A 25,074-nucleotide genomic window follows, 5' to 3' on the forward strand; every position below is an offset into this window, starting at 1 on the left:
GTGTACAGGAGTTGGGAAGAGATCTCATCTAGCGACATTAGCTCTATCCCACCCCACAATACAAAGGCTATGGTGTCCATGAATTGCACAGTAGGTTTGGCAGTGACCATACACAAGGTTTAATGCACTCTCCTCATGCTTTCTTTGAAAGTCCCGATCTCCACTGCCCTTTCTTTCATTTTAACCCTCATTTATTCCTAGGTCCCTGGATGCCCCTGCACATAACATGGAAATCGAGTACATCTGCTCTCTCTGCTTCCTTAGTGCTTTCCTTTCTTTGCTCCAGAGCTTGGACCCCTCTCTATCATTCTCTCCACCGTCCAATCTTGCCTTTAATCTGACTTCTCTGCTGAGAACCCTTCCCATGCAGGCTCTTCTGTTCTCCCTTACAGCAGACTGCCTATACCCGTGCTCTCCTCTCCTCCCTGTACCTCCTCTGCCACTGAAGGCTCTTTGGCGGCAGGTCCTCTCTCTTCTGCCTATTTGGCAAAGCTTTGTACCAACGTTTTGCCCTGTGTTTTATGTCCTGATGCCACTGCAGATGTGCTGAAGACCCTGAGGATAATCATGCTAAGGATAAAAATGGATGATACCTTTGCCAGTTGGGACTTGTAATGTGGAGCAGTGAATGAGATTGAAAGTGTGCGTCTCAAACCAAGACCAAGCAAGCTTTGAGTTCCACTTCTCCCCCAGCCTGTCTGCATGGCTGACCTGATCATAGGTGCAGGAATCTTAAGGCATCCATCAAATAAATAAATTGTGACCATTAATCCCAGCATGAATATATCAGATTTTGGGAGAAGAGGTAGAAAGAAAGTAAAATCTTTATGCAATTTCTCAGGAAGATTCATGTAAGTGTAACTCAGTATCAGAGGTCAATATTAACTATTTATTGGGAGAAATCCTTTTTTTTTTTTTTTTTTATTAATTCTCCCAACTCAGAGGATAAATTTTTTCCAGGTGAATTGCTGCCTGGATGAAAAGTACTCACATAAGAAGAGGCAGGGTTGAAAGTACTCTGGGAGGAGGGAAAGATTTAACTGGACAGCTCTGATCTTCAGCTAAAGGTGTCTGGGCAGGTGGTCGAGATGAAGGTCAGTCCTAGAAATCACTAGATAACTCTGTCCAGATATATTCAGTTGCTCTTTCCACAAGGTTAGCGTCACTGAACATCTAGGGAAAGTGAACCAAATAATGCTAGCTGGTTAATTTTGCTGTGCCACTGAATATGATCTCATAGTAACTGTAAAACAGTGAACCCAGACGTCTGCACATTTCATTCACAGTCCTACAATAGAAAAATGCAGCCAACCAGACAAAAACCACCAGTGATACAACAGATGTAACAGGCACTCAGTCTGCTCAGAAGATTCTTGGGCTCTGCTCTGGCTGCCCATAAAGCCCCTCCAGTCCCAAGACGAAAGTGATAATGATATGCAGCATCCCTACAGCTCTTACCTTCAGGATCACTGACGGGAAAACACCGATTCTGCAGGCAGTCCTGTGCAGTTACTCACTTTTATCTTCACTGGCGATCCCTTTGGGGAAGGATCCCTGAGGATGAACATGTCAAGTCACACAGAAGGAAGGGAGCTCTGCTTTGGGGGAGACTGCAGTACGTACTGATTGAAGAAAGGGTCTTAACTATCCACAGCCAATGAAAATCATCAAAATTTCAATATATGGACATACGTAAGAAAGAGAGACAGAATGCAAAATCCTTGGGAAAAGATGCCATGGATAATATGTTTCATTGTTGATAAAGTCTTTGCAGGCAATTTTGTAGCATCATGATGTGAGCTATCAGACACAGAATAATTTTTAAAGTGTGTCCTTGGCATTCATGGCTCTGAGGCCTCATGTTTCTAAATTTAGCTTTTATTTTTGGAGATATTGACGAGCACAGTTTATTTTGAATTTCAGTAAGCAGTCTTGTGCATATGAGTTCCCTTTGAAAACTATGCAAGCAAAAATGCACACACTTACACCTGCTATTTGGTGCACTTTATTTTGCAGAGAGAATTTACATGCATACTCGTTTTAGATGCGAATTCTATAACAGCGAGCTGAGGCTTTCTGTGCAGCAGTCAGCTTAGAAAATGTAGGGGATTTCGTGCACATTCAGGCACCATAGGCAGGCCCATTTCAGCATTGCTAGGGAGCAGACAATTATGTGCAAGCTCCAGAAAATAGAAAGAGGTGCACAAAAATGATTTTCCTGTCCCAGAGAAAGGCTCTTTCCTTTCAGCATTAAAGCAAGCAAGAAATCTCTGCCGCATGCACTTTTACACGCACAGACCCTGGCCCCAACTTTCAAAAGTACTTTTAGGAGCCTTAAATTCAGTTTTATGTGCATAAATGCATTTGAAAATTCAGCCTTAAAATAAAAAGATATGCGCATGAGTCTCGACCTCACCCAGTCTTCACCTCTGGAACACCTCTTCTATATGCACATAAAAATATGCCTTCACAGTCTGTATGCACATTAAGTCCCAACCTCACCCAGACACAATCCCAGAACACCTCTCTCCAATAAGAAGATAAGAACATAAGATACTGGGTCAGACCAAGGGTCCATCAAGCCCAGTATCCTGTTTCCAACAGTGGCCGATCCAAGTCACAAGTACCTGGCAAGTACCCAAACGTTAACTAAGCCTCAAACTACTATTGCTTATTAATTACTAGCAGGATATGAATTTTTCCTCTAGGAACTTATCCAAACCTTTCTTAAACCCAGTTACACTAACTGCTGTAACCACATCCTCTGGCAATGAATTCCAGAGCTTAACTATGCGATGAGTGAAAAAGAATTTTCTTTGATTTGTTTTAAACGAGCTACTTGCTACCTTCATCGAGTACCCCTGGTCCTTCTATTATCTGAGACAGTAAATAACTGATTTACATTAACCTGTTCAAGTCCTTTCATGAATTTGGAGCCCTCTATCATATCCCCCGTCAGCCGTCTCTTCTCCAAGCTGAAAAGTCCTAACCTCTTCAGCCTTTCCTCATAAGGGAGCTGTTCCATTCCATTTATCATTTTGGTCGCCCTTCTCTGTACCTTCTCCATCGCAATTATATCTTTTTTGAGATGTGGTGACCAGAATTGTACACAGTATTCAAGGTGCGGCCTCACCATGGAGCGATACAGAGGCATTATGACATTTTCCGTTTTATTCACCATTCCCTTTCTATAATTCAACATTCTGTTTGCTTTTTTGACTGCTGCAGCCCACTGAACTGACGATTTCAATGTGTTATCCACTATGACGCCTAGATCTCTTTCTTGGGTTGTAGCACCTAATATGGAACCCAACATTGTGTAACTATAGCATGGGTTATTTTTCCCTATATGCATCACCTTGCACTTGGCCACATTAAATTTCATCTGCCATTTGGACGCCCAATCTCCCGGTCTCACAATGTCCTCTTGCAATTTATCAGAATCCATTTGAGATTTAACTACTTTGCATAATTTTGTGTCATTGGCAAATTTTATCACATATGCACATAATAATATGCCCTCACAGTCTGTATGCAAGTTTTATTTGCACAATTTTCTAATGAGCCATTTCTGCGATTGAAGAGCTACTTTACTCCAGAACTCCCTCTTAAAAGTACTATCTAAATTTTAGCCCCGCCCTCACTGCTCTCTGTCCCTGTGTCTATATGTTCACTGTACCTGGGTAGGGCAGTTTAGGGGTCAATCAGACTCTTACTGGAATGTTTTGCAAAAAAAGATGGAGAAGGATGAGAATAATTAATTAGATGTTTCCATCATTGTACCCACAGCAGTCAGTGTGGGCAGATGGAGTTCCCCATCTTATTTTATAAAGGTAGCCCTCAGTGTAACCAGATTTTCACAAGAATCTCCTAACATAAAAGGGGAGAGGTTCACATAATTTTCTACACATTTTTCCCATAAACTATCTTCATACCTGGGATTATTCTGTAGTGCAGTATCTTTTATAGTATAGTGGATTATGATGCTGTGGACTAACAAATAGTGGAAAAATACTATATTTTTTATTATATATGATAATTCTTTAACTTGAGAACTGAAGAAAATATTAAAACGGAATATTATTAAACCGATACGATGTGCAAACGGTTGTCGGTATATAAAAATGCTAAATAAATAAATAATAATAAATAAATTATGACTTAGAATGGTGTACTATGGAAAGGTGAGGTAAGGTAGGTTGTTTATTAGAGGACAGAAATATTTAGAAGAAGATGGTAGCTACTAAAATGGTCAGTGGTCTTTGTTCTAAACCATATGGTGACAGACCTAAAGATCTAAACATGTAAACCCTAGAGGAAAATGAGATTGGAGAGATATGATACAAACATTTGAATACCTTCAAGGTTTTCATGCATAGGAGCCAAGCCTCTTTTAAAGGAAAGGAGGCTCTAGAAAGAGGGGTCATGAAATGAGGTTGAAAGGGAGAAGACTCAGAAGTAATCTTAGGAAATATTTATTTAGAGAGATAAAACCCACCTCCAAGAGAGCTATGAAACCAAGCAAAGGAAAACCCTCCTACCAAGGAAGAAAAGCCTAATGATAGTGGTGGATCTGGAGTTAGATTCTGCAGGAGGGCACGGACCATGAAGCAGGTCCCCAGGAGGACATGGACCCCAGTGGCAAACCAGGAGGTGGTAAGGTCCCCCAGAAAGGTATGGACTCCAGTGGCAAACCAGGAGGTGGTAAGGTTTCACAGAAGGGTATGGACTCCAGTGGCAGACCGGGAGTCAGAGTCATCCCCTAAGAAGGGCACAGACCTGTCAGCAGAGTGGAAGTGGCACAGAGGAGATTGAAATGGTTTAGACCTTTCCCCCAGCAGCACCACCCACCAGCCTGGCTGCATCCTTTCACATGAGTGAGACTTGGGATAAAATGGGGAGGATAATAATAATACTTGATTAAGCGGGACAGTATGAGGTCCCTCCTATTCCATAAGGTGTATAAGGTGAGGCATATACAAGGTGGAGAAGATAAGCGGTACATGCACATGTAATCCCAAGATATAAAGGTGTAGCACTGAGTGGTAAATATTCCTTTTTGTAAAAAGAGGAACCAACTCAAATGTTTTAGACACAGTAAACTGCAGCTTTAATGTGCATCCATCTGTAATAACATGCAGCCTGTCTTTCGGTGTCTCACCAGACTTCATTTTTAACCATTTATAGAAGTTATTACAACCTCTCTGTGATACTTAAAATGCTGACACAGTCACTACCAGTTACTTATTTTAGACTATGGCTCTCTTGTTTCTGTAAAACTGGTCCCTGCCAATGTAGCCGATGTGGAGAAACATGGTCCGTGTCAGAGGACTAGAAACCTATTGTTTCTCAACACACTTTTTGGATATGAATTAGTAAAAAGACTTATTATAGATGAATGTACATTAAAGCTGCACCTTACTGTGTCTAAAATGATGGGGGTTGGTTCCTCTTTTTACAAGAAGGGATCTTTACTGCTCAGTAGGGATGTGAATCGTTTTTCAATGATTAAAATTATCGTCCGATAATGTTAATATCGTCTTAAATCGTTATAGAACACAATACAATAGAAATTCTAACGATTTATCGTTAAAAATCGTTAAATCGTGTTAGTGCGCACTAACTCCCGTTAGTGCGCACTAACAGAAAATGATACGAATTGACACTTTCCAGGTCAGTAAAGGTCAGTTAGGAATGAATATGTGTTCCTATTGGCTGGCTGCCCTCTTATCTATTGATGTTACCAAGGTTCCCACTGAGGTGATGGTTGGGGGGATGGGAAATGGAACTGGAAACTCACGAACACCAACAGAAAATGAAACAAAGTGTTGACACTTCCCAGGTCAGTAAAGGTCACTTAGGAATGAATATGTGTTCCTATTGGCTGGCTGCCCTCTTATCTATTGATGTTACCAAGGTTCCCACTGAGGTAATGGTTGGGGGGATGTGAAATGGAAACAGTTGGAAGCTTGACAAAAAAAGTAACGTGATGATCATCACTCACGTGACTAGAACTTGTTTGTTTATTATTTTTGTCAGGAAGCTCCCCCCTGTCTGTGAAGCCAGCCTCTCACTAGTAATGCAGGCGGGATAGGGCACTGCATGCAGGAAGATCACAACACCCCTGGTGTTAGGGTTAGGGCACTGTGTGCAGGAAGATCACAACACTCCTAGTATAGGATAGGGCACTGTGTGCAGGAAGATCACAACACCCCTGGTGTCAGGGTTAGGGCACTGTGTGCAGGAAGATCACAACACTCCTGGTATTAATAGGGATAGGGCACTGTGTGCAGGAAGATCACAACACCCCTGGTGCCAGGGTTAGGGCACTGTGTGCAGGAAGATCACAACACCCCTGGTATTAATAGGGATAGGGCACTGTGTCCAGGAAGATCACAACATTCCTGGTATTAATAGGGATAGGGCACTGTGTGCAGGAAGATCACAACACCCCTGGTGTCAGGGTTAGGTCACTGTGTGCAGGAAGATTACAACACTCCTGGTATTAATAGGGATAGGGCACTGTGTGCAGGAAGATCACAACACCCCTGGTATTAATAGGGATAGGGCACTGTGTGTACATGAAGATCACAACACTCCTGGTATTAATAGGGATAGGGCACTGTGTGTACATGAAGATCACAACACCCCTGGTATTAATAGGGATAGGGCACTGTGTGTACATGAAGATCACAATACCCCTGGTATCAGGGTTAGGGCACAAGTTCTAGTCACATTGACTGATCACATTACTTTTTTTGTCAAGCTACCAACTGTTTCCATTTCCCATCCCCCATATACTGTCAGTGGGAACCTTGGTAACATGAATAAATAAGAGGGCAGCCAATAGGAATACATATTCATTCCTTAACTGACCTGAAAAGTGTCAAATTGTATCAATTTCTGTTAGTGCGCACTAATCGGAAAAAACGATTTTTAACGATTTTTCAACGAAATAATCGTGCCTAACACGATTTTCTTCTCCTGCCACACGATTTCAATCGTTAAGACGATATGGCACACGATTCACATCCCTACTGCTCAGTGCTACACCTTTATATTTTGGGCTATATTGTGAGAACCAACAACCCCAAACAGCCAAATATTAAATGTTCTTGCTTTCTTGTAGAAATGTATATAGCAGCATGGCTTGAGCCTAATAACCGTGAGTGTGCTGTTTGATATTCTATAGTGATGTACATAGTCTTGTAGAAATGTATATAGCAGCATGGCTTGAGCCTAATAACCGTGAGTGTGCTGTTTGATATCATTAGTGATGTACATAGTCTTGTAGAAATGTATATAGCAGCATGGCTTGAGCCTAATTACCATGAGTGTGCTGTTTGATATCATTAGTGATGTACATAGTCTTGTAGAAATGTATATAGCAGCATGGCTTGAGCCTAATTACCATGAGTGTGCTGTTTGATATCATTAGTGATGTACATAGTCTTGTAGAAATGTATATAGCAGCATGGCTTGAGCCTAATTACCATGAGTGTGCTGTTTGATATCGTTAGTGATGTACATAGTCTTGTAGAAATGCAAATAGCCACATGGCACAAGACTGGTAACCACAAGTGGATAAGTGTGTTGTCTTATATTCTGTTAGTGATGTACACAGTCATGTAGAAATGTATATAATCATATAGTCTAATAAACCTGCCAGTCCTGTTCACATTCCCATTTGTTTTTCTGGGGTGAAGGGAGGGAAATCCCACCCACTAACACCTTCTGATGGAGTCTGCCCTAGGAGGGCTCCTGCCAGGTTGATCCTAAAACCAGGAATGCCCCACAAGGGGGTGTTTTAGAGAGTGTAGTGGATGCATGGAACGGCCTCTCAGTGAAAGCGGTGCAGGCAAAATCCGTATCTGAATTCAGGAAAGCCTGGGATATAAATACAGGGGATGTCTGAGTGGGAGGTAGGGACTGTGAAGCTGAGCACTTGAGTAAATGGGCACATATCGTCTCGTGTTTTTGTGCCACAGTATGAGGGTGCAGGGGTAGATTCAGGAGAAACACCTGAGAAATTGTCTTCAGAGAAAGGACAGTGGTTGCATTTAGTTTAACTTGGTTTATTAAGGAGAAAACACTGCATAAACACATCTGTCCAGATCCAACAATTACACTTTTCATTTTGCATTGCCCTTTGCCCTGCCCTACCTTTTCTGGATCCAGATAACTATGTCCTGGACAGAACCACAGACTGCTCATAAATAGCTGATATTTCCTTTATAAGGGTGTAAAGCATTCTTAATAACATGCAAGAAATGAATCTACGGGGGAGTCCACTCTGTGACTGGTGCAGCCATTATGCATTCAAGACTTTGCTTTCTCACTTTCTGAGATTGTGAATAAAAGGAGGCGAACCGGGCTCGTCCCGGTATCGCCGAAGATAACGCGGGATCGGGCGGGAGGCAAGGAGACAGGGAGAGGTGGAAGGGGGGGGGGGGGGGGCGGGCGCAAGCAAGGGGAAGGACCGGAGGACCAATGGCAGCGCGGCAGTTCGAACTGCCGTGCTGCCATTGGGTAACAATCTAAGACGGGAGCGAGGACAGTCGAGAGCGGGCACTGAGGAGTTAGGCAGCGAGGCAAGTGGAGGTGACTTGGTTTGCTGTCCGTTGTTTCGCTGCCTGAGTCCTCGCTGTCGCGCTTTCGGATCTTCCCGGTTGCGACCTGTGTCTCGGGACCCCATGCGGCGCGCAAAAACGCGGGGCTCTGCTAGGCCAGCCTCGACCCCGCGATCTCGTACACCGGCTAGGCCCAGGATGCCCCGGGTCCCGGCTCTGCCGCCGGCATCGAGCCCCAGCGCCGTGAGTACTGTTGCTTCCGCCGGTGCCCCCCCGCCTGCCCCCCCTCTCCCGGCTCCTCCTATTGCCTGCCTCATTCCATATCTCTCCGACTCGGGCGAGAGCGGCCCCGAGCCGGACGCGTGTCCGCCTGCCTCCTCACCGCCTCGCCTTTCCGCCTACCCTCCCTTAACTGCCCCCCCCCGAGTCCGCTTTAACTTTTTCTTTTTTGGGCCCTACCCCCCGCGACTTCCCGACCCCCCCAGCCCTGCCGGCCCTGCAGCCCCCTGCTACCCTCGCCGCTAGCACTCCGGGCGCCCGTGTCACCCCCCCCCCCTCCCTGCCAGACCGGCGTTGGTGCACGTGGCCGCCGCTTGAGCATTTCCCAGGCAGCCCGTGGAGGTCGCCCCCCTGCCCCCCCTAGGGCCTCGCCTCGGAGCCGCCAGATGCTTCCAGCCGGGGGTTCCGCTGATAGGAGCAGGGGCTCCCGCGTGCCGACCGGCAGGCCCAGCAGGGCTCGTACTGCTCGCTCGGCCATCCCATGCAGTGTCCCAAGCATACATAGCCCCCGTGACCCTCGGGGTCCTTCGTACTCCGTACCCGTAAATTCTACAGCCACCCAAGAAGCAGCGGTGGTGGAGGCTTTTTTGGAGCGCATGGCTAAGGCCGGGTACGGTTTTTTCCCGGTGGCCGATGCCCCGCCGCGCGCGGATGCTGCGCTGCCCCGCGAAGGTTTAGGCTTGGGGGCCTGGCAGCGGGGCCCAGCCCCCATCCCCTCGGGAGGGCTTATTTTTCCCCCAGGTGGGCACCTAGCCCCCTGCGGGGCATCCCCCATGGCGGGCAGCCAGAGGCCCCCCCCCCCGAGTTGCGGGGGGCTTGCGCCGGGCACCTTGTGCGGCCGAGGAGCGCCCAGGGCCGTCGTGTCAAGAGGCCTGGAGGGACCGGGACCCGACCGGTTTCCGCGGAGTCTGGTCTGATCTTGGCGGTGATCCTGCTCTTGGTGGTGATCCTGGTACAGGTGTTCGTGGAGTGCCACCCGGCCCCCGGGACAGGGAGGTCGTCCGGACTGCGGACGGGGCAGGTAAGTCTAATGTCGAAACTGGTGATTTGGGAACGAACGTTAGGGCCAAGAGGTCACGGTTGCGGTCTAGTTCCTCGTCTACCACCTCGGATTCGGATATCAGCGAGGGTACCGAGCGCTCGAGTTTAATTGCCGCCGAGGGCCAGCAATGCGACGTCGGCCCCCCCGCATTGGCGTCCTTGACTGAACTGTGGGAGGAAGTGCCACGGCGGTTGGTTAAACGCATCCGAAAACGAAAATTTGTCAATATTTTCCGGCTTTTGGAGGGCCGTCGAGGTGGAAAGAAGGGTTCCAGGAAGGCCAAGAAGCGTTATCGCCGGCGTGGTGTAGGGCCTCGCATTGCCAAGAACATTGTCAATTGGGTGCGTGGGTTCTTACGGATGGCCAGCGTAGTTAGCCATTTCGATGCTTCTCAGTATGGCTCCTTGTTATCTTATGCGGATAGTATTTTAGGCTCCTTCAGGGATTACGATGGTTGGGCGTGGCTCAACTACGATGAGAAGTTTCGCGATAAAATGGCGGGTAATCGGTTTATGTCCTGGGGGACTCAGGACATTCACTTGTGGCTCACACAAATGACTAATAAAGGTGTCGTGTCCTCCAGGGGTGCCTCAGGGGCGGGGGGCGCAGGCAGTGGCCCTGCGCGTCTGGATTCCGTCGGTGGAACCGCGGTTCAGTCCTTTCGGCCCGGATCCGGGGGAAGGGGCGAGTCTGGGGTCAAACTTGGGGGGGGCGGGTCCAACGTTTGCTGGAGATTCAACAAGCTTACGTGCTTGTTCCCCGAATGTAAATTTCGCCACGTGTGCACCACGTGCGGGGGAGCCCATTCCGCCCTTAGGTGCCCTCAGGGCCAAAGCGCTGGGGCCGGTAAGGGAGCAAAATGATTTGTCCATTTACTGCAAAGCGGATTCGCCGATACGCTTGGACCAGTTGGAAGCGACGTTACGGCTTTACCCGGATCGTCGGGCGGCTACCCTTTTAGCTGATGGTTTTCGTTATGGTTTTCTCATCCCTTATGTAGGTCCCGGGGTTGGGGGGAGGGCGAGGAATTCTCGATCAGCCGCCAGATTGGCCGCGGTTGTTCGAGACAAGCTGGCAGATGAGCTTGCCTTGGGTAGAATAGTTGGCCCCTTCTTACGTCGGCCTTTTGAGGCCATGCACCTCTCGCCGCTCGCGGTCATACCCAAAAAGATTCCGGGCAAATTTCGACTCATACTTAATTTGTCCTCCCCGGATGGTTCTTCCGTCAATGATTTCATTCCCTCGGAGGCTTGTGCCGTCACCTATGCTTCCTTCGATGATGCCGTTGCCTTGGTCCGTGCTGCGGGTCCGGGAGCACTTTTAGCGAAGGCGGACATTGAATCCGCTTTTCGATTGCTCCCCATTCGTCCCTGTTGTTTTCCGCTCCTTGGATTTTATTTTGAAGGTCACTATTTTTTAGATCGCTGCTTGCCCATGGGTTGTGCTGTCTCCTGTGCGTTGTTCGAAGCGTTTAGTACCTTTGTTCATTGGGCCACGAACATGCATAACGCTTGTGAGGCCTCCGTGCATTATTTGGATGACTTCCTATTCGTAGGACCGGGGACGGACGATACGTGCCAAAGACAGTTGGATGGTTTCATGTGCACAGCCGAGCGTCTGGGTGTCCCCATAGCTCCTGATAAGACTGAAGGTCCAGTTACTAAATTGACCTTTCTCGGCATAGAGTTGGATTCGGTTAGCATGTCTTGTCGCCTGCCGGCGGACAAACTTCTGCAGCTCCAGGGTTTGATCGAGCTTGTCAGAGGCGCGGTGAAAGTTACGTTGCGTCAGATGCAAGCTCTAATCGGCTCCCTTAATTTCGCGTGCAGGGTCATTCCGATTGGTCGGGCGTTTATTCGTCGCCTTTCGGCGCGAACTGCGGGGGTCAGGGCGGCACATTATTTTATTCGGGTTACGAAGGCGGTTCGGGATGAGTTGGATATCTGGGCCGCGTTTTTGGTCTCTTTCAATGGAGTTTGCATTATGCAGGAGCCGGAGGTGTCGAATGTCGATCTCGAATTGTACTCGGATGCGGCGGGTGCGGCGGGACTGGGCCTTTATTTTCAAGGACGATGGTGCACCGAGCGTTGGCCGGCTACTTGGGTGACGGCTGGCACGGTTCGGAATATTACGTTCCTGGAACTTTTCCCCATTTTGGTAGCCTTGACTCTGTGGGGCGAGGACCTAGCCCACAGACGAGTGGTTTGGTGGTGCGATAATTTGGGTGTTGTGCAGGTGGTTAACAAGTTGGCAGCGAAGTGCCCACAGATATCCACGTTGGTTCGGGAATTAGTGATGTTGTGTCTCCGTTGGAATGTGACCGTCAAAGCGCGCCATATGCCTGGCACTCAGAACTGTCTTGCTGATGCTCTCTCTCGTTTTAAGTGGGATGTCTTCCGAGCTGCGGCTCCACATGCCTGCCCGACGGGGGAGAAGGTGCCCGCTGGCCTCTGGAAGCTCGGCATCCCCTGACGTGGAACCTGATTCGGCACTCTGTGGCGCCAGCTACCTGGAACTCATATCTCTCCGGCGGACGTTATGTGGCTGGTTTTCTTTACTCTTCCGGGTGGGCGGGGGGGGACGTGGGCGTAGACGACCTCGTGCGGTTTATCCTGTGGGCGAAACGGTCGGGGTTTTCGGTCGCCACGGTCCGGAGCCAGTTAGCGGGATTTGCCTTTTTCCAGAAATTGGCTGGGTTTGGCAGTCCTTTTCGTAGTTTTTTGGTACGTAAGTTGTTGGCGGGCTGGCGCCGCGGTTTGGGTCACGTGCCGGATCGGCGGCGGCCCATCCGGTTCCCCGATCTGCTTCAACTCTCCGCGGGTCTGCGGAGCATCTGCCGTTCGCCGTTCGAGTTGGCTTTATTCCGGGTGGCCTTCGCTTGGGCCTTCTTTGGTGCGTTTCGCATTGGAGAGCTTGTAGCACGATCGGCCCGGCCAGAGGGTATGGGGGGTCTATTGGTTGGGGACGTCTGTTTATACGAGCATAGCGTGATGCTGTGCCTTCGGTCCTCAAAAACGGATCAAGGGGGCACTGGGGCGTGGTTATCCCTGAGGCGCGCCCCGCACATCCTAGCGTGTCCAGTCCGGACGGCGCTGCGGTACGCGGCCTTGCGGCCTCGCGTTGGGCTACAATTCCTGGTGCATGAGGACGGGGCCCCGTTGACACGCTATCAGTTTGCAACCGTGCTGCGGAAAGTCGTGGCGTCTTTGGGGTGGAATGCGGGACAGTACACTCCGCATTCCTTCCGTATAGGGGCTGCCACGGTGGCGGCTGACTTTGGGTGGCCTGCGGATCGCATTCGAGCGTTGGGTCGCTGGAAGTCTGCTGTTTATCGCCGATATATCCGGTAGCGGGGGTTCCGTGGCGGTCGCGGTTTTCCCAGGTGGGGTTCCGGGGGTCGGCGAGCTTGAGCGGTAATGTCTGTGTTTTTCTTTCAGATCAGCATGGACTCGAGTCACCTGGGGATTGTGCTTGGATCGTGGGCCACTCTTTTGTTCATCGGGCTCAGCGTCGAGCTCGGAGGCGCCCGTACGGGGAGAATCTGCACGTGGCTGCCCCCGAGGGACGGGTGCGCTGGCTGGGCAAAGGAGGAATGCGATGGGGTAGTCTCTGTGACTTCTTACAAGGCCAGGTTGTGGTTTTGGGCGCGCCCCGGTTTATTGTTGTTCACCTGGGTGGGAATGACATAGGTCACCTCACCTGTCGTGAGTTCATTAAGATTATCCGCAAGGACTTTGCGTTTCTCCTGAATCGCTTGCCCACTACGAAATTGGGGTGGTCGGACATCATCATTCGCCTGCGCCACCGTGAGGAGCCCATGTGGCGCCATGGCGTCAAGAAATTGAACCGCCAAATTGGCAAATGGTTAGTCCGGGAAGGAGGGTTTTGGATTCGGCATGACTGGTCCTGGGAGGTTTTAGACGGGTACTTCTTGGGGGATGGGGTTCACCTTTCCGACATTGGTATGGATCTCTTCAACAATGCCTTGGAGGAAGGTCTTATGTTACAGTTGCAAGCGTGGCCGCAGTGGGGGAACAAGGCCATTTAATTTGCCTTGTTGTTGGCGGAAACCCGAGCCTTATTTGTTGTGTATTATGTTGAATTGGGATGAGCACGTTGAAAGAGGAGGTAATGCTCCTGCAGCTTGGGGTTGCTGCACGGGAAGGCCTAAAGAGCAAGGGGTGGACCGATGCTCAGGCCGCAAGCCTACCCTCGCTGATGACGCGGCGGGGTAGGAGTAAAAGGGGGGGGGAAGTTCCAAGCTGCTTACCATTGGGCCGCGATGGTGAGTGAAGAATTGACATGCGGCAGAGGAGGTGGAGGTGGGGGAGTGGTTTGGAACATTGTTAAGTTGGCTCGGGTTAGGTTAATAAACTGCGGCCTTTATTTTGTATCCAATCAGTTGTAGTGTCTAATTTGTAATGGTTATGGGGTGCAATGTTGTGTGAGCGCCTGAACGACTGGTCCCGAATACCTGCGTTAAAGGAGGCGAACCGGGCTCGTCCCGGTATCGCCGAAGATAACGCGGGATCGGGCGGGAGGCAAGGAGACAGGGAGAGGTGGAAGGGGGGGGGGGGGCGGGCGCAAGCAAGGGGAAGGACCGGAGGACCAATGGCAGCGCGGCAGTTCGAACTGCCGTGCTGCCATTGGGTAACAATCTAAGACGGGAGCGAGGACAGTCGAGAGCGGGCACTGAGGAGTTAGGCAGCGAAGCAAGTGGAGGTGACTTGGTTTCCCTCCCTCCCGCCCTCTTGTCGTTCGGTGCTGTTTTTGGTGTTGTGTTCATGGAATGTCGCAGTTGGCGGAAACCCGAGCCTTATTTGTTGTGTATTATGTTGAATTGGGATGAGCACGTTGAAAGAGGAGGTAATGCTCCTGCAGCTTGGGGTTGCTGCACGGGAAGGCCTAAAGAGCAAGGGGTGGACCGATGCTCAGGCCGCAAGCCTACCCTCGCTGATGACGCGGCGGGGTAGGAGTAAAAGGGGGGGGGGAAGTTCCAAGCTGCTTACCATTGGGCCGCGATGGTGAGTGAAGAATTGACATGCGGCAGAGGAGGTGGAGGTGGGGGAGTGGTTTGGAACATTGTTAAGTTGGCTCGGGTTAGGTTAATAAACTGCGGCCTTTATTTTGTATCCAATCAGTTGTAGTGTCTAATTTGTAATGGTTATGGGGTGCAATGTTGTGTGAGCGCCTGAACGACTGGTCCCGAATACCTGCGTTAATGTATCAGCTTAGATATTTCTTATTTATTAATTTTGTTTCTTTGTTTTATCAGTCCTCTCATATGGTAATTCACGTCCATCCCAGTCACCACAGAAACAGGAACACAGAACATGAGGCACCAGATAATAAAACATCACTGCACATTGATAACAACAAGATCTATTTAATAGTCAGCATTGATACTGGAGCTGATTCACTTTTTCTTTTTAATAGTGATTAATGCACACAGAAAAGTTCATTTGATAAACAGGACATTTGTTTTTCCATTAAAAGGTTTTCTTACAGCAGCTTTCACCTCTCTGTTTTTCAGGCTGTAAATCATGGGGTTAAACATGGGGATTAAAACATTATACAGCAGGGCTAAAATCTTGTTTAGATCCAGTGACTGCATGGAAGTTGGTCTCATATACAAAGGGAGTGCAGTCCCATAGAAGAGAATAACGACCGTGAGGTGGGAGGAACAGGTGGAGAAAGCTTTGCGTTTCCCTTCCATGGAACGGATTCTCAGGATGGTGGAGATGATATAGACATAAGATGTAAGGGTTAACGTAAAGCAGGGAAGAGCTACAAAAGCACCCAAAATGTACGTTACACTTTCAGTAGCAGAGGTCCTGGAGCAGGAGAGCTTTAGCAGTGCTGCTGGGTCACAGAAGAAATGGTTAATCTCATTTGACCCACAGTAAGAGAAATGAGATATAAAGAAAGTGTGTGCTACAGGGTCCAGAAACCCAACAACCCAGGTCCCTGTGATCAGCAGTAGAAAGCATCTCTGATTCATAATGAGAGTGTAATGCAGAGGGTGACAGACTGCGACATAGCGGTCATAAGCCATGACTGAAATTATAACAAGTTCTACACATGCTAAAAACATAAAAAAATATGTCTGTGTAAAACACCCAATTACAGAAATCCTCTGATGCTTCCTTAAGAGGATGTCCAGGAGTTTGGGGAGGGTGACTGAAGTGTAAGAGATATCGAGGAAGGACAAGTTACAGAGGAAAAAGTACATGGGGGTTTGCAGGCGAGGGTCCAGGCACGTCAGGGCTATAATAGTGAGGTTCCCCATCAGGATGATCAGGTAAATCAGTAAGAACAGAAGGAAAAGGGGAATTTGTAGCTCTGGATATTCAGGAAAGCCCAGAATGATGAATTCTGTCACTGTGGTGAGATTTTCCTCTTCCATTGGACTCTGGGAGAAATCCATCGGCTCTATGGTAAGTCTGAATATCAAGACTAAAATAAGAATAATATGTAGAAAGAAATATCAGTGATATAGAAATGATTTGCTGATAGAACAAGTTAAATAAAGTACATATGTAGGTATCTGCATCTTGGAAGACTGAACATGTCAGAAGTGAAAAAAAATCTTTAAGCAAATCGGATTCTCGGATTTAATTGTTTGTTCAGACTATTGTTGTTATTATTTCTATGAATGTATCACTGTAAGCTGCTTAGAATTTGAAATAATGTGGCATATAAATATTTTACATAAATAATAAATCCCCCCCTGCATAAAAGAAAAGAGATGGAAAGAATTGATTAGAAATTGTGCTCTTGCCATGCAGAGGAAGGTTGAAGCTATGACGTTTTCTGCCCTGAGACACTGGCAGAGTACCTTTGTGTTTTGGGTAGAAGACAGCAGTGAACCTCTTCAGCCTTCCTGAAACAATCCATGTTTGGGTAATTGTTGGGTAGATGGATTCCATGGAGATTGGGAAGGGTTCCCACCTAGAGACATTAGATATTCCTCTCCCAGACGTCCCCCCACTAGACAAATTTAAGAGAGGCCAGTCCTTGCTGAGAAGTTACCCCCATGGCTCTTAAGCTTGGGCTCTAAGTTAAGTGGCAGACAGTTTGCACTATTCTCTTGCTATGTGAGTACAATAAGTTTAATGCAATTTCCTCACATTTAATTCGAGAACCATCCCCAAAATATACTGCTGTTCCTTACATTTTAATTCTCATCTAGTGCCCAGTTGCTTCATGCAAATATCACAGACTCTCTGCTCTTTCTGACTTCCAGGCACTGTCCTTCCACCATATCATATCCCTTCCTACTCCTCACCTTGGTCCTATTATCATTCTCTCTCCATTTCCAAATTCTGCTTCAAATTCCTCTTCTCTCCTGAAAACCTTTCCCATATAGGCTCTTCTGTTCTTCATTAACACAGACTGCACACCCCTCAACTGCACTCCTCTCCCTATGCAAATGCTCTGTCATTGGCGTCTTCCAGTATAGGCTCTTTGGGGTAGCCCTCAGCCTTCTTCGGTACCTCTTTGGCTATGCCTTGTACAACTCTTGTGCTCTGTGTTGATGTCCTTTCTGCATGTAGCCCTGCTGCTTGTGACGACACTTCAATATGATAAAAACACAAGGAATACATTATAATATGTTTGTGAGCTAGATGGAAAGGGTGAACATGAAGTGTTCTGGAGGAGAGTACCTAGAGGATAGTAAAGTCAGAAGAGACTCTCATTTCTCTGATAGAGAACCACAGGTTGAGTTGGTACATTCTGGAAACTGATGTGTATCCAATGTCATAAAGCAGGAAGAATGTAAAATTCACCTGATATATCTCTCACGTCATGAATAAGTATGTGAATGAGAGACCATCATATTAAATGCCTTCAAATAACACTCATGTTCATGCTCGATTCATTTAAATGGTGTTTGATATGATGGTCTCTCATTCACATACTTACTGATGGTTGTGTGGGATATATAAGGTGAATTTTATATTGCATTTTTGTCATTTGGTTTGTCACCATAACAGTCTCATATTTTTGTGTGAAAGTAGGAGAGGACATATATACCTGGTAAAAAGGTGTAATAAGGTAGGAGCAGACATATATTGAATTTAGGAAATCCACAAAAATACAGTGCTGGACATAAATATAACACAGATCTTCCTGACTCAGGTAGATTCAAAAAGCATGAAATTGGGATCCTGTTTTCCAAACAAGTTAGCTTTTCTTGACATCAGGACATTGCATATAGAAATGGTACATTTATGCCTAATCTGTGCTGGAATCCTAGAGGAGGAGCAGTAAATTAGAGCAAAAGTTTACCTGCCAAATCAAGATCAAGCTGCCTTTGTGTCTCAGCTCTTCAATTTTCTGTCTACATGGCTGACCTGACCTTAGGAGAAGGAGAATTAAAGTGGTCATTAGTCCCAATGTAGATAAACCAACTTCTGATGGAAGTGACAGAAGACATAAAGAGAGCAAAACCAGCATTCAGTTTGTCAGGTATCTGAATCTCTACGTAAAGAAAGGCACCCAAAAGACAGAGGTTACACATGTCACTCTTGCCTGCAATACTTGAAAACATCCAATGACAATGAAACCACCAATAATAATTAAGGTAAACTTGCTAGGCACAGAGTTTGCTCAGATGATACGAGTTCTGCTCTGTCTACATCTGTCCATTATATTCCACTCAATAGCACTTCTGCTCCAAAGATGAATCAATGAGCTACTAATACGCAGCATTCCTACAGCCCTTACCGTTAGGATACCTGATGAGTCTGCACCAGCAATAGTCAGGTTATGTTCAGTTCTCAGAAGTATTTATTCTCACTGCAGATCCCTAGGGTAAGGATCCTAGAGGTTGAACATGTAAAATCAAAGCATGCAAAGCAGAGAAGCAGGTGAGCTCTGCTTTCACTGCAGCATGTTGTACCAAGAGATCAATGAATGGTTCTTACTTATTCACAGCAAAAGATAAACATCGAAACTTTAAAATCTGTAAAAATACTGCATATAAAACATAAATCAAGAGAGAGAGGGTGCAAAATTATACAGAACAAAATACCATGGATAAAATCCTCGATGCATATCCAGCATGGCTCTCTGCTTCATGGCATGGGAGAGGCTGATACATCAAGCATTTCCAGCATAGCTCTCTGCTTCAACAGCAGGGGAATAAGAAAAGCTGAGGCTTCACGCATATCCAGAATAGCTTCAACTGCAGGGGAGAAGAAAAAAAAAAAAAAAGATTCGCACTCACAAAGCAGGGAGTAGCTGGCTTGTTATGGCGGTTACTACCCTAAACCAAAAGGGCCGGATACTTCACTTTCAATGCATAACCAGCATGGCTCTCCGCTTCAACGGCAGGAGAGAAGAAAAACAACCAATAGGGGCTGTATGACATAGTCTGGGTAAAGGGAATAAACATGGGTGTAGCTTGCTTATTGCAGCAGTTACTACCCCTACTACCCCTAACTAATCAAGCTAGGTATTTCACTTGGATGCAGCTCCATCACTGCTCTCTACATTAATGGTGGGGGTGGAAGGGAAATAGAACCAAGAGTTAAGAGAAAATGATAAGTATGAGAAAAAAATGTGTGAAGCTTGCTGGGCAGACTGGATGGGCCGTTTGGTCTTCTTCTGCCGTCATTTCTATGTTTCTATGTTTCTATAAAAGAATATCTGTCCACATAAATATCAACATAAAAGGATGTGTTGTAGCTCTATTTTAGGAGGCAGGCACAGAACCAAGGCATAGACATAGCTACAGGTATCAGGAAGCCTGAGACCCACATGGCCTAGCTAACCATTATCAAACCTTTCAATCATTTACCTTACAATTTTCTCTATATTTAATATTGTTTTAGGAATTAAAATTATTTAGAAGGCAATCAAGCTTAACTTTCTTAAAACAGTTTCCCTTTCTTCCAATTTTAATTAATGTTGGCATAGCAGTTTAAACTACTATGATAATGTTGGTTAATTAGTTGAAAGGGGAACTATTTTAACTAATTACATAGTTACATAAATCTATAAGATTTGTCATACTGGGTGAGACCAAACATCCGTCAACAGTGGCCAATCCAAGTCACAGGTACCTGGCAGGATCCCAAAAGGGTTGATAGATTCCAAGCTGCTAATTCTGGGGATAGTGGATTTTCCCAATTCCACCTTAATAATGGTTTTTCGAATTTTCCTCCTGAAACTTGTTCAACCTATTTTAAATGCAGCTACACTAATAGCTTTTACCACATCCTCTGGCAATGAATTCCAGAGCTTAATTATATGTTCAGTAAAAAAAAAATCTCTCTTATTAGTTTTATATTTATTACCAAGTAACTTCATTTTGTGTCCTCTGATCTTTATACTCTTGGAAGAGTGTGATTAGCATTTAGACATTCCACTCTACTCATTATTTTATAGACCTCCATCATATCTCCCCTCAGCCGTCTCTTCTACAATCTGAAAAGTCCTAACCTTTTTAGCTTTCGTCATAGGGGAATTATTCCATCCCCTTTATCATCTTGGTTGCCCTTTTCGTACTTTTTCTAATTCTGCTATATCTTTCTGAGATGTGGTGATCAGAACTGCACACAATACTCAAGATGAGGTCACAACATGGAGAGATACAGAGACATTATGAGATTCACTTTTTTCATTCTAATCCTGTATACTCTCGGTAAAAGATACCTCCTTATCATCCTTCTTCTCCTCCTCTGTTCTCTCTCCCTCCTAAGCTATTACCATAAATAATCATAAGGCAATTAGAGTCATTTTGAAATGGTATTCTCCATCACTGACTCCCACCCCCACAGTAGGTCTCAGGATGTCCCAGTAACTTGCACGCCCATTCCCCGGTATAGCCCTGTGTGTCCCATGTATCCCACAATCTGTTCCAGTATAAAACTGTATGTCCCAGTTATCACTCACCATGGCCATGTTTGTCCAATTATACACCTGCCCACCAGCCTAGCCTGCTCCTGTGTCTAGACACCTGGAGAAGTCCATCAGCCAAAGGTCAAGCTCGAAATAAAAGGGAAAGTTAGCACTTGTTATGTGTAAATGAGCCCGATTAAGTTGCATGACATTCGTGCATATGTGACTTTTAAAATACCTCATTAGGCGCATCTGTGCAAGCTACCCAGATACAGCCCTTTGTCATGTGTCTACTTGTGTCTGTGCAAGTGAATATACACGCGTTTGTGCCCCTTGGGGCCACACATGCACATATATTGTCTTTTTTTTACGCAAGTACACCTTCAAAAATGCACTTTTTCTTCAGTTTTATTTTATCTTTCCCAGGAATGTCTCAGTGGGAAAAAGATGACCTGTTTATTTTTCCACTGTCTTTCTCCCTGGGGAAAATAAAATCAAAACTGAAATGGAAGGTCCCTACTAATGCTGGATACAAGGTCATAGATGGGGGAGATCTGAATTCCTGCCAGCCTGTTTTCTGGGTCACCCACACGCACCCCTGGTCATCACAGCAAGAGGAAGGGAAAATGAGGCACCAGTTAGAGACCACTCTGAGTCTGTCCTTGATAACCAGACATATGTAATAGTCAGAGGCTGCTTCAATTTATCCCAAAGGCAGAGCATCCTTTCTGAGAGCCAAGAAAGCCTTCCTTGTTTGCTGTGTCGGCTGCGAGAGAGCGGGAACAATTCTCAGAAAATCCGCATTTACATTTTGGAAATATGCTTCCATTACCTTACTCAAATCAGCCTCAGGGGAAAAGGAAAGTAATAAAGTAACTCTCTCAATTATTTCTGGACCGGACCTTTCCAAGAGATCCGTTAAATTTAAGGAGGAAACTGCAGGAGCATCTTGGCCAAACACAAAACGCTTTTTAAGGAAGTAATCCTGCCTGTTTTCAAGAAGAAACAAATATCTTTTGTAACTGGTTTTGATATTTGTTACTGGTGATGTTTTATTATTTATGTGAATTTATAATCTCCCAAGTATGTTGGATTGTGTGAGATAAAAGTATTTTTTAAATTAAATTAAATTAAACAGAGGAGTGCAGAGTAGGTCATTTGTTTCCCGACCCTAATCAGATGGGTTCTCAGAACATCCATAATGAGTCTGCATGAAACAGATTTGCATACATTGGAGGCCTATCTCATACATATTCTTTATGGAAATCCTGAAAACCCATCCAGGAGGAGGATTGGGATGAACAAGAGGACAATGTGCGAGGCTCCAAAGGGCTCGATGCAGTAAAACATCTACATCAGTTTAACTTTGTGTATTAAAGAGAAACAGTAAAGCAACAAGTTCTGCAATTACATTTCCTGTTTTCATTTCCTCCTGCCTCCGCCTTATCTTGTTCATATCCAGAGAATTATTTCCAATACAGAACCACAAACTGCTGACAAATACCTGAAACGTCCTTTATAGTACTTTAAAGCATTCTTAATAATGTGCAAACAGATTTTGCCCTGTCCACATGACATCACTTGATTAGTAAAATGAAGTACAATAAGCACACGGTCATTGATTTATTTGTTTATTTTATTTTAAAGGATGTTTTACCCACTCTACCCAATGTTCAGAGCAGGGAACATCTAAAAAACGTAAATCAGACTTAAAATAAGATAAAATACATGGGCTGATCATGGTTAGTGAAAAAGAAACTCCACCATCATCACAGAAACAGGAACGCAGAACATGAGGAAGCAGGTAAAATGCTGCTTCATGTCAATTATACCCTTAAAAATGAGCTCTGTTTGAAATGTTCTTCTAATAAATAGCAAAATCTATTTTCTATAAATCACTTTCCTTAGGGCAGCTTTTACCTCTCTGTTTTTCAGGCTGTAAATGATGGGATTAAACAAAGGAATTAAAACATTATACAGCAAAGCAATGAGCTTGTTTTGGTCCAGTGACTGCATGGATGTTGGTCTCACATACAAACAGATCAGAGTTCCATAGAAGAGAATAACGACCGTGAGGTGGGAGGAGCAGGTGGAGAAAGCTTTGCGCCTCCCCTCCTTGGAACGGATCCTCAGGATGGAGGAGATGATGTAGACATAAGATGTCAGAGTTGCAGTAAAGCAGGGCAGGCCTAAAATCACACCCATGATGTATGTTATACTATCAATGGTGGAGGTGCTGGTGCAGGAGAGTTTTAGCAGTGCTGAGAGGTCACAAAAGAAATGGTTAATCTCACTGGATCCACAGTAAGAGAAATGAGAGAGAAGGATAGTGTGTGTTGCTGGTTCCAGAAAGCCAAGGATCCATGACACAGTGGCCATCAGAATGCAGAGTTTCTGATTCATAATCACACCATAGCGCAGGGGATGACAAATTGCGATGTAGCGGTCAAAAGCCATGACAGAAATAATAACAAATTCTACATATGTAAAACACAGAAAACAATACATCTGTGTAAGACATCCTTGTACAGAAATACTCTTACCCTTCCTTAAGATGATGTCTAGTAGTTTGGGAAGAGTGACTGAGGTGGAGGAGATATCGAGGAAGGACAAGTTACAGAGGAAAAAGTACATGGGGGTGTGCAGGCGAGGGTCCAGGCATGTCAGGGCTATAATAGTGAGGTTCCCCATCAGGATGATCAGGTAAATCAGTAAGAACAGAAGGAAAAGGGGGATTTGTAGGTTTGGGAATTCAGGAAATCCCAGAATGATGAATTCTGTCACTGAGGTGAGATTTTCCTTTTCCATAGGAGTCTGGGAGAAATGGGAAGGGATGGAGAGAAAGAGTTGATTAGAAATCCAGCTCATTCCAGGCAGTGAAAGGGTGCGGCTGTGAAGTTTGCTGCTCTCTGAGACATTCACTGTAACTTGGGTTATTAAATAGATGACAGCAGTGAATGTGATTCAGCCTTCCTGAAACTCCTCACAGTTGGTTAATTGTTGAGTAGATGTCTTGTACAGGAGTTGGGAAGAGATCTCATCTAGTGACATTAGCTCTATCCCTCCCCACAATACAAAGGCTATGGTGTCCATGGATTGCACAGTAGGTTTGGCAGTGACCATACACAAGGTTTAATGCACTCTCCTCATGCTTTCTTTGAACTCCACTGCCCTTTCTTTCATTTTAACTCTCATTTATTCCTAGGTCCCTGGATGGCCCTGCACATAACATGGAAATCGAGTACCTCTGCTCTCTCTGCTTCCTTAGTGCTCTCCTTCTTTATCTCTTTCTACTCCTCAGCTTGGTCCCCTCTCTGCCTCTCTCTCCACCTTCCAATCTTGCCTTTAATCTGACTTCTCTGCTGAGAACCCTTCCCATGCAGGCTCTTCTGTTCTCCCTTACAGCAGACTGCCTATACCCGTGCTCTCCTCTCCTCCCTGTACCTCCTCTGTCACTGAAAGCTCTTTGGCGGCAGGTCTGAACCTGCAGCCTTCTTCTGTGCCTATTTAGCTAAGCTTTGAACAATTCTTATGCCACTCCAGATGTTATAAAAATGTTGAAAATAGAATATAAAAAGGACCTTGCCTTGCTAAGTCTAAAAATGGATGACACCTTGTGCCGACTAGGACTTGTAATGTGGAGCAGTCAATGAGATTGAAAGTGTGCGTCTCAAACCAAGACCAAGCAAGCTTTGAGTTCCACTTGTCCCACAGCCTGGCTGCATGGCTGATTTTAGGTGCAGGAAACTTATTTATTTTATTTATTTAACACTTTTCTATACCGACCTTCATGAAAAATGTCATATCAGATCGGTTTACATGTAACAAAGGGTATAACTTAAACAAGAACAATTCACTAGAAGCGGAAGTTACATATAACAAGGGTAGATAAATTGGAGGCTAGGCTTCAATATGAATAACTTCAATATGATCTTCAAATAAATAAATACATAAATAAATACATAAATAAATGTGACCATACTCCCAACATGAATACATCAGGTTCTGGGAGTGGAGGTAGAAAGAGAACAAAGTCCTTATGCAATTTCTCAGGAAGCTGAATCTAGATGTAACATTAAATCAGAGGTCGATATTAACTATTTATTGGAAGAAATACTCTTTTAAAAATTTCTCTTCAGATGCATTCTTGCCTGGATAAAATGCACTCACATAAGATAAGGCATGGTTGGAAGTACTCCAGGGGATGGGAAAGCTTTAGCTGCAGATGGACAATGCTGATCTTCAGCCAAAGATATCTGGGCAGGTGGTTGAGATGAATGTCAGTCCTAGAAATAACTGGATAACTCTGTCCAGGTATATTCAGCGGCTTTTACA

At 45.7% G+C, this 25,074-nt stretch overlaps 2 protein-coding genes across 2 annotated transcripts; both read right to left on the bottom strand.

The window, feature by feature from the left end:
* Positions 1-15,349: 15,349 nt before the first annotated feature.
* Positions 15,350-16,318, bottom strand: LOC115078442 (olfactory receptor 6M1-like). The gene has a single exon (XM_029581356.1). The coding sequence runs from the start codon at positions 16,316-16,318 to the stop codon at positions 15,350-15,352; it is 969 nt and encodes a 322-aa protein (XP_029437216.1).
* Positions 16,319-22,620: 6,302 nt separating this feature from the next.
* Positions 22,621-23,547, bottom strand: LOC115078443 (olfactory receptor 5V1-like). Its single transcript, XM_029581357.1, has one exon. It carries the CDS (start codon positions 23,545-23,547, stop codon positions 22,621-22,623), a length of 927 nt encoding a protein of 308 aa, XP_029437217.1.
* Between the last annotated feature and the right edge of the window lie 1,527 nt (positions 23,548-25,074).

This window comes from Rhinatrema bivittatum, chromosome 16 (genome assembly GCF_901001135.1).
Source record: "Rhinatrema bivittatum chromosome 16, aRhiBiv1.1, whole genome shotgun sequence".
Classification (NCBI taxonomy): domain Eukaryota; kingdom Metazoa; phylum Chordata; class Amphibia; order Gymnophiona; family Rhinatrematidae; genus Rhinatrema; species Rhinatrema bivittatum.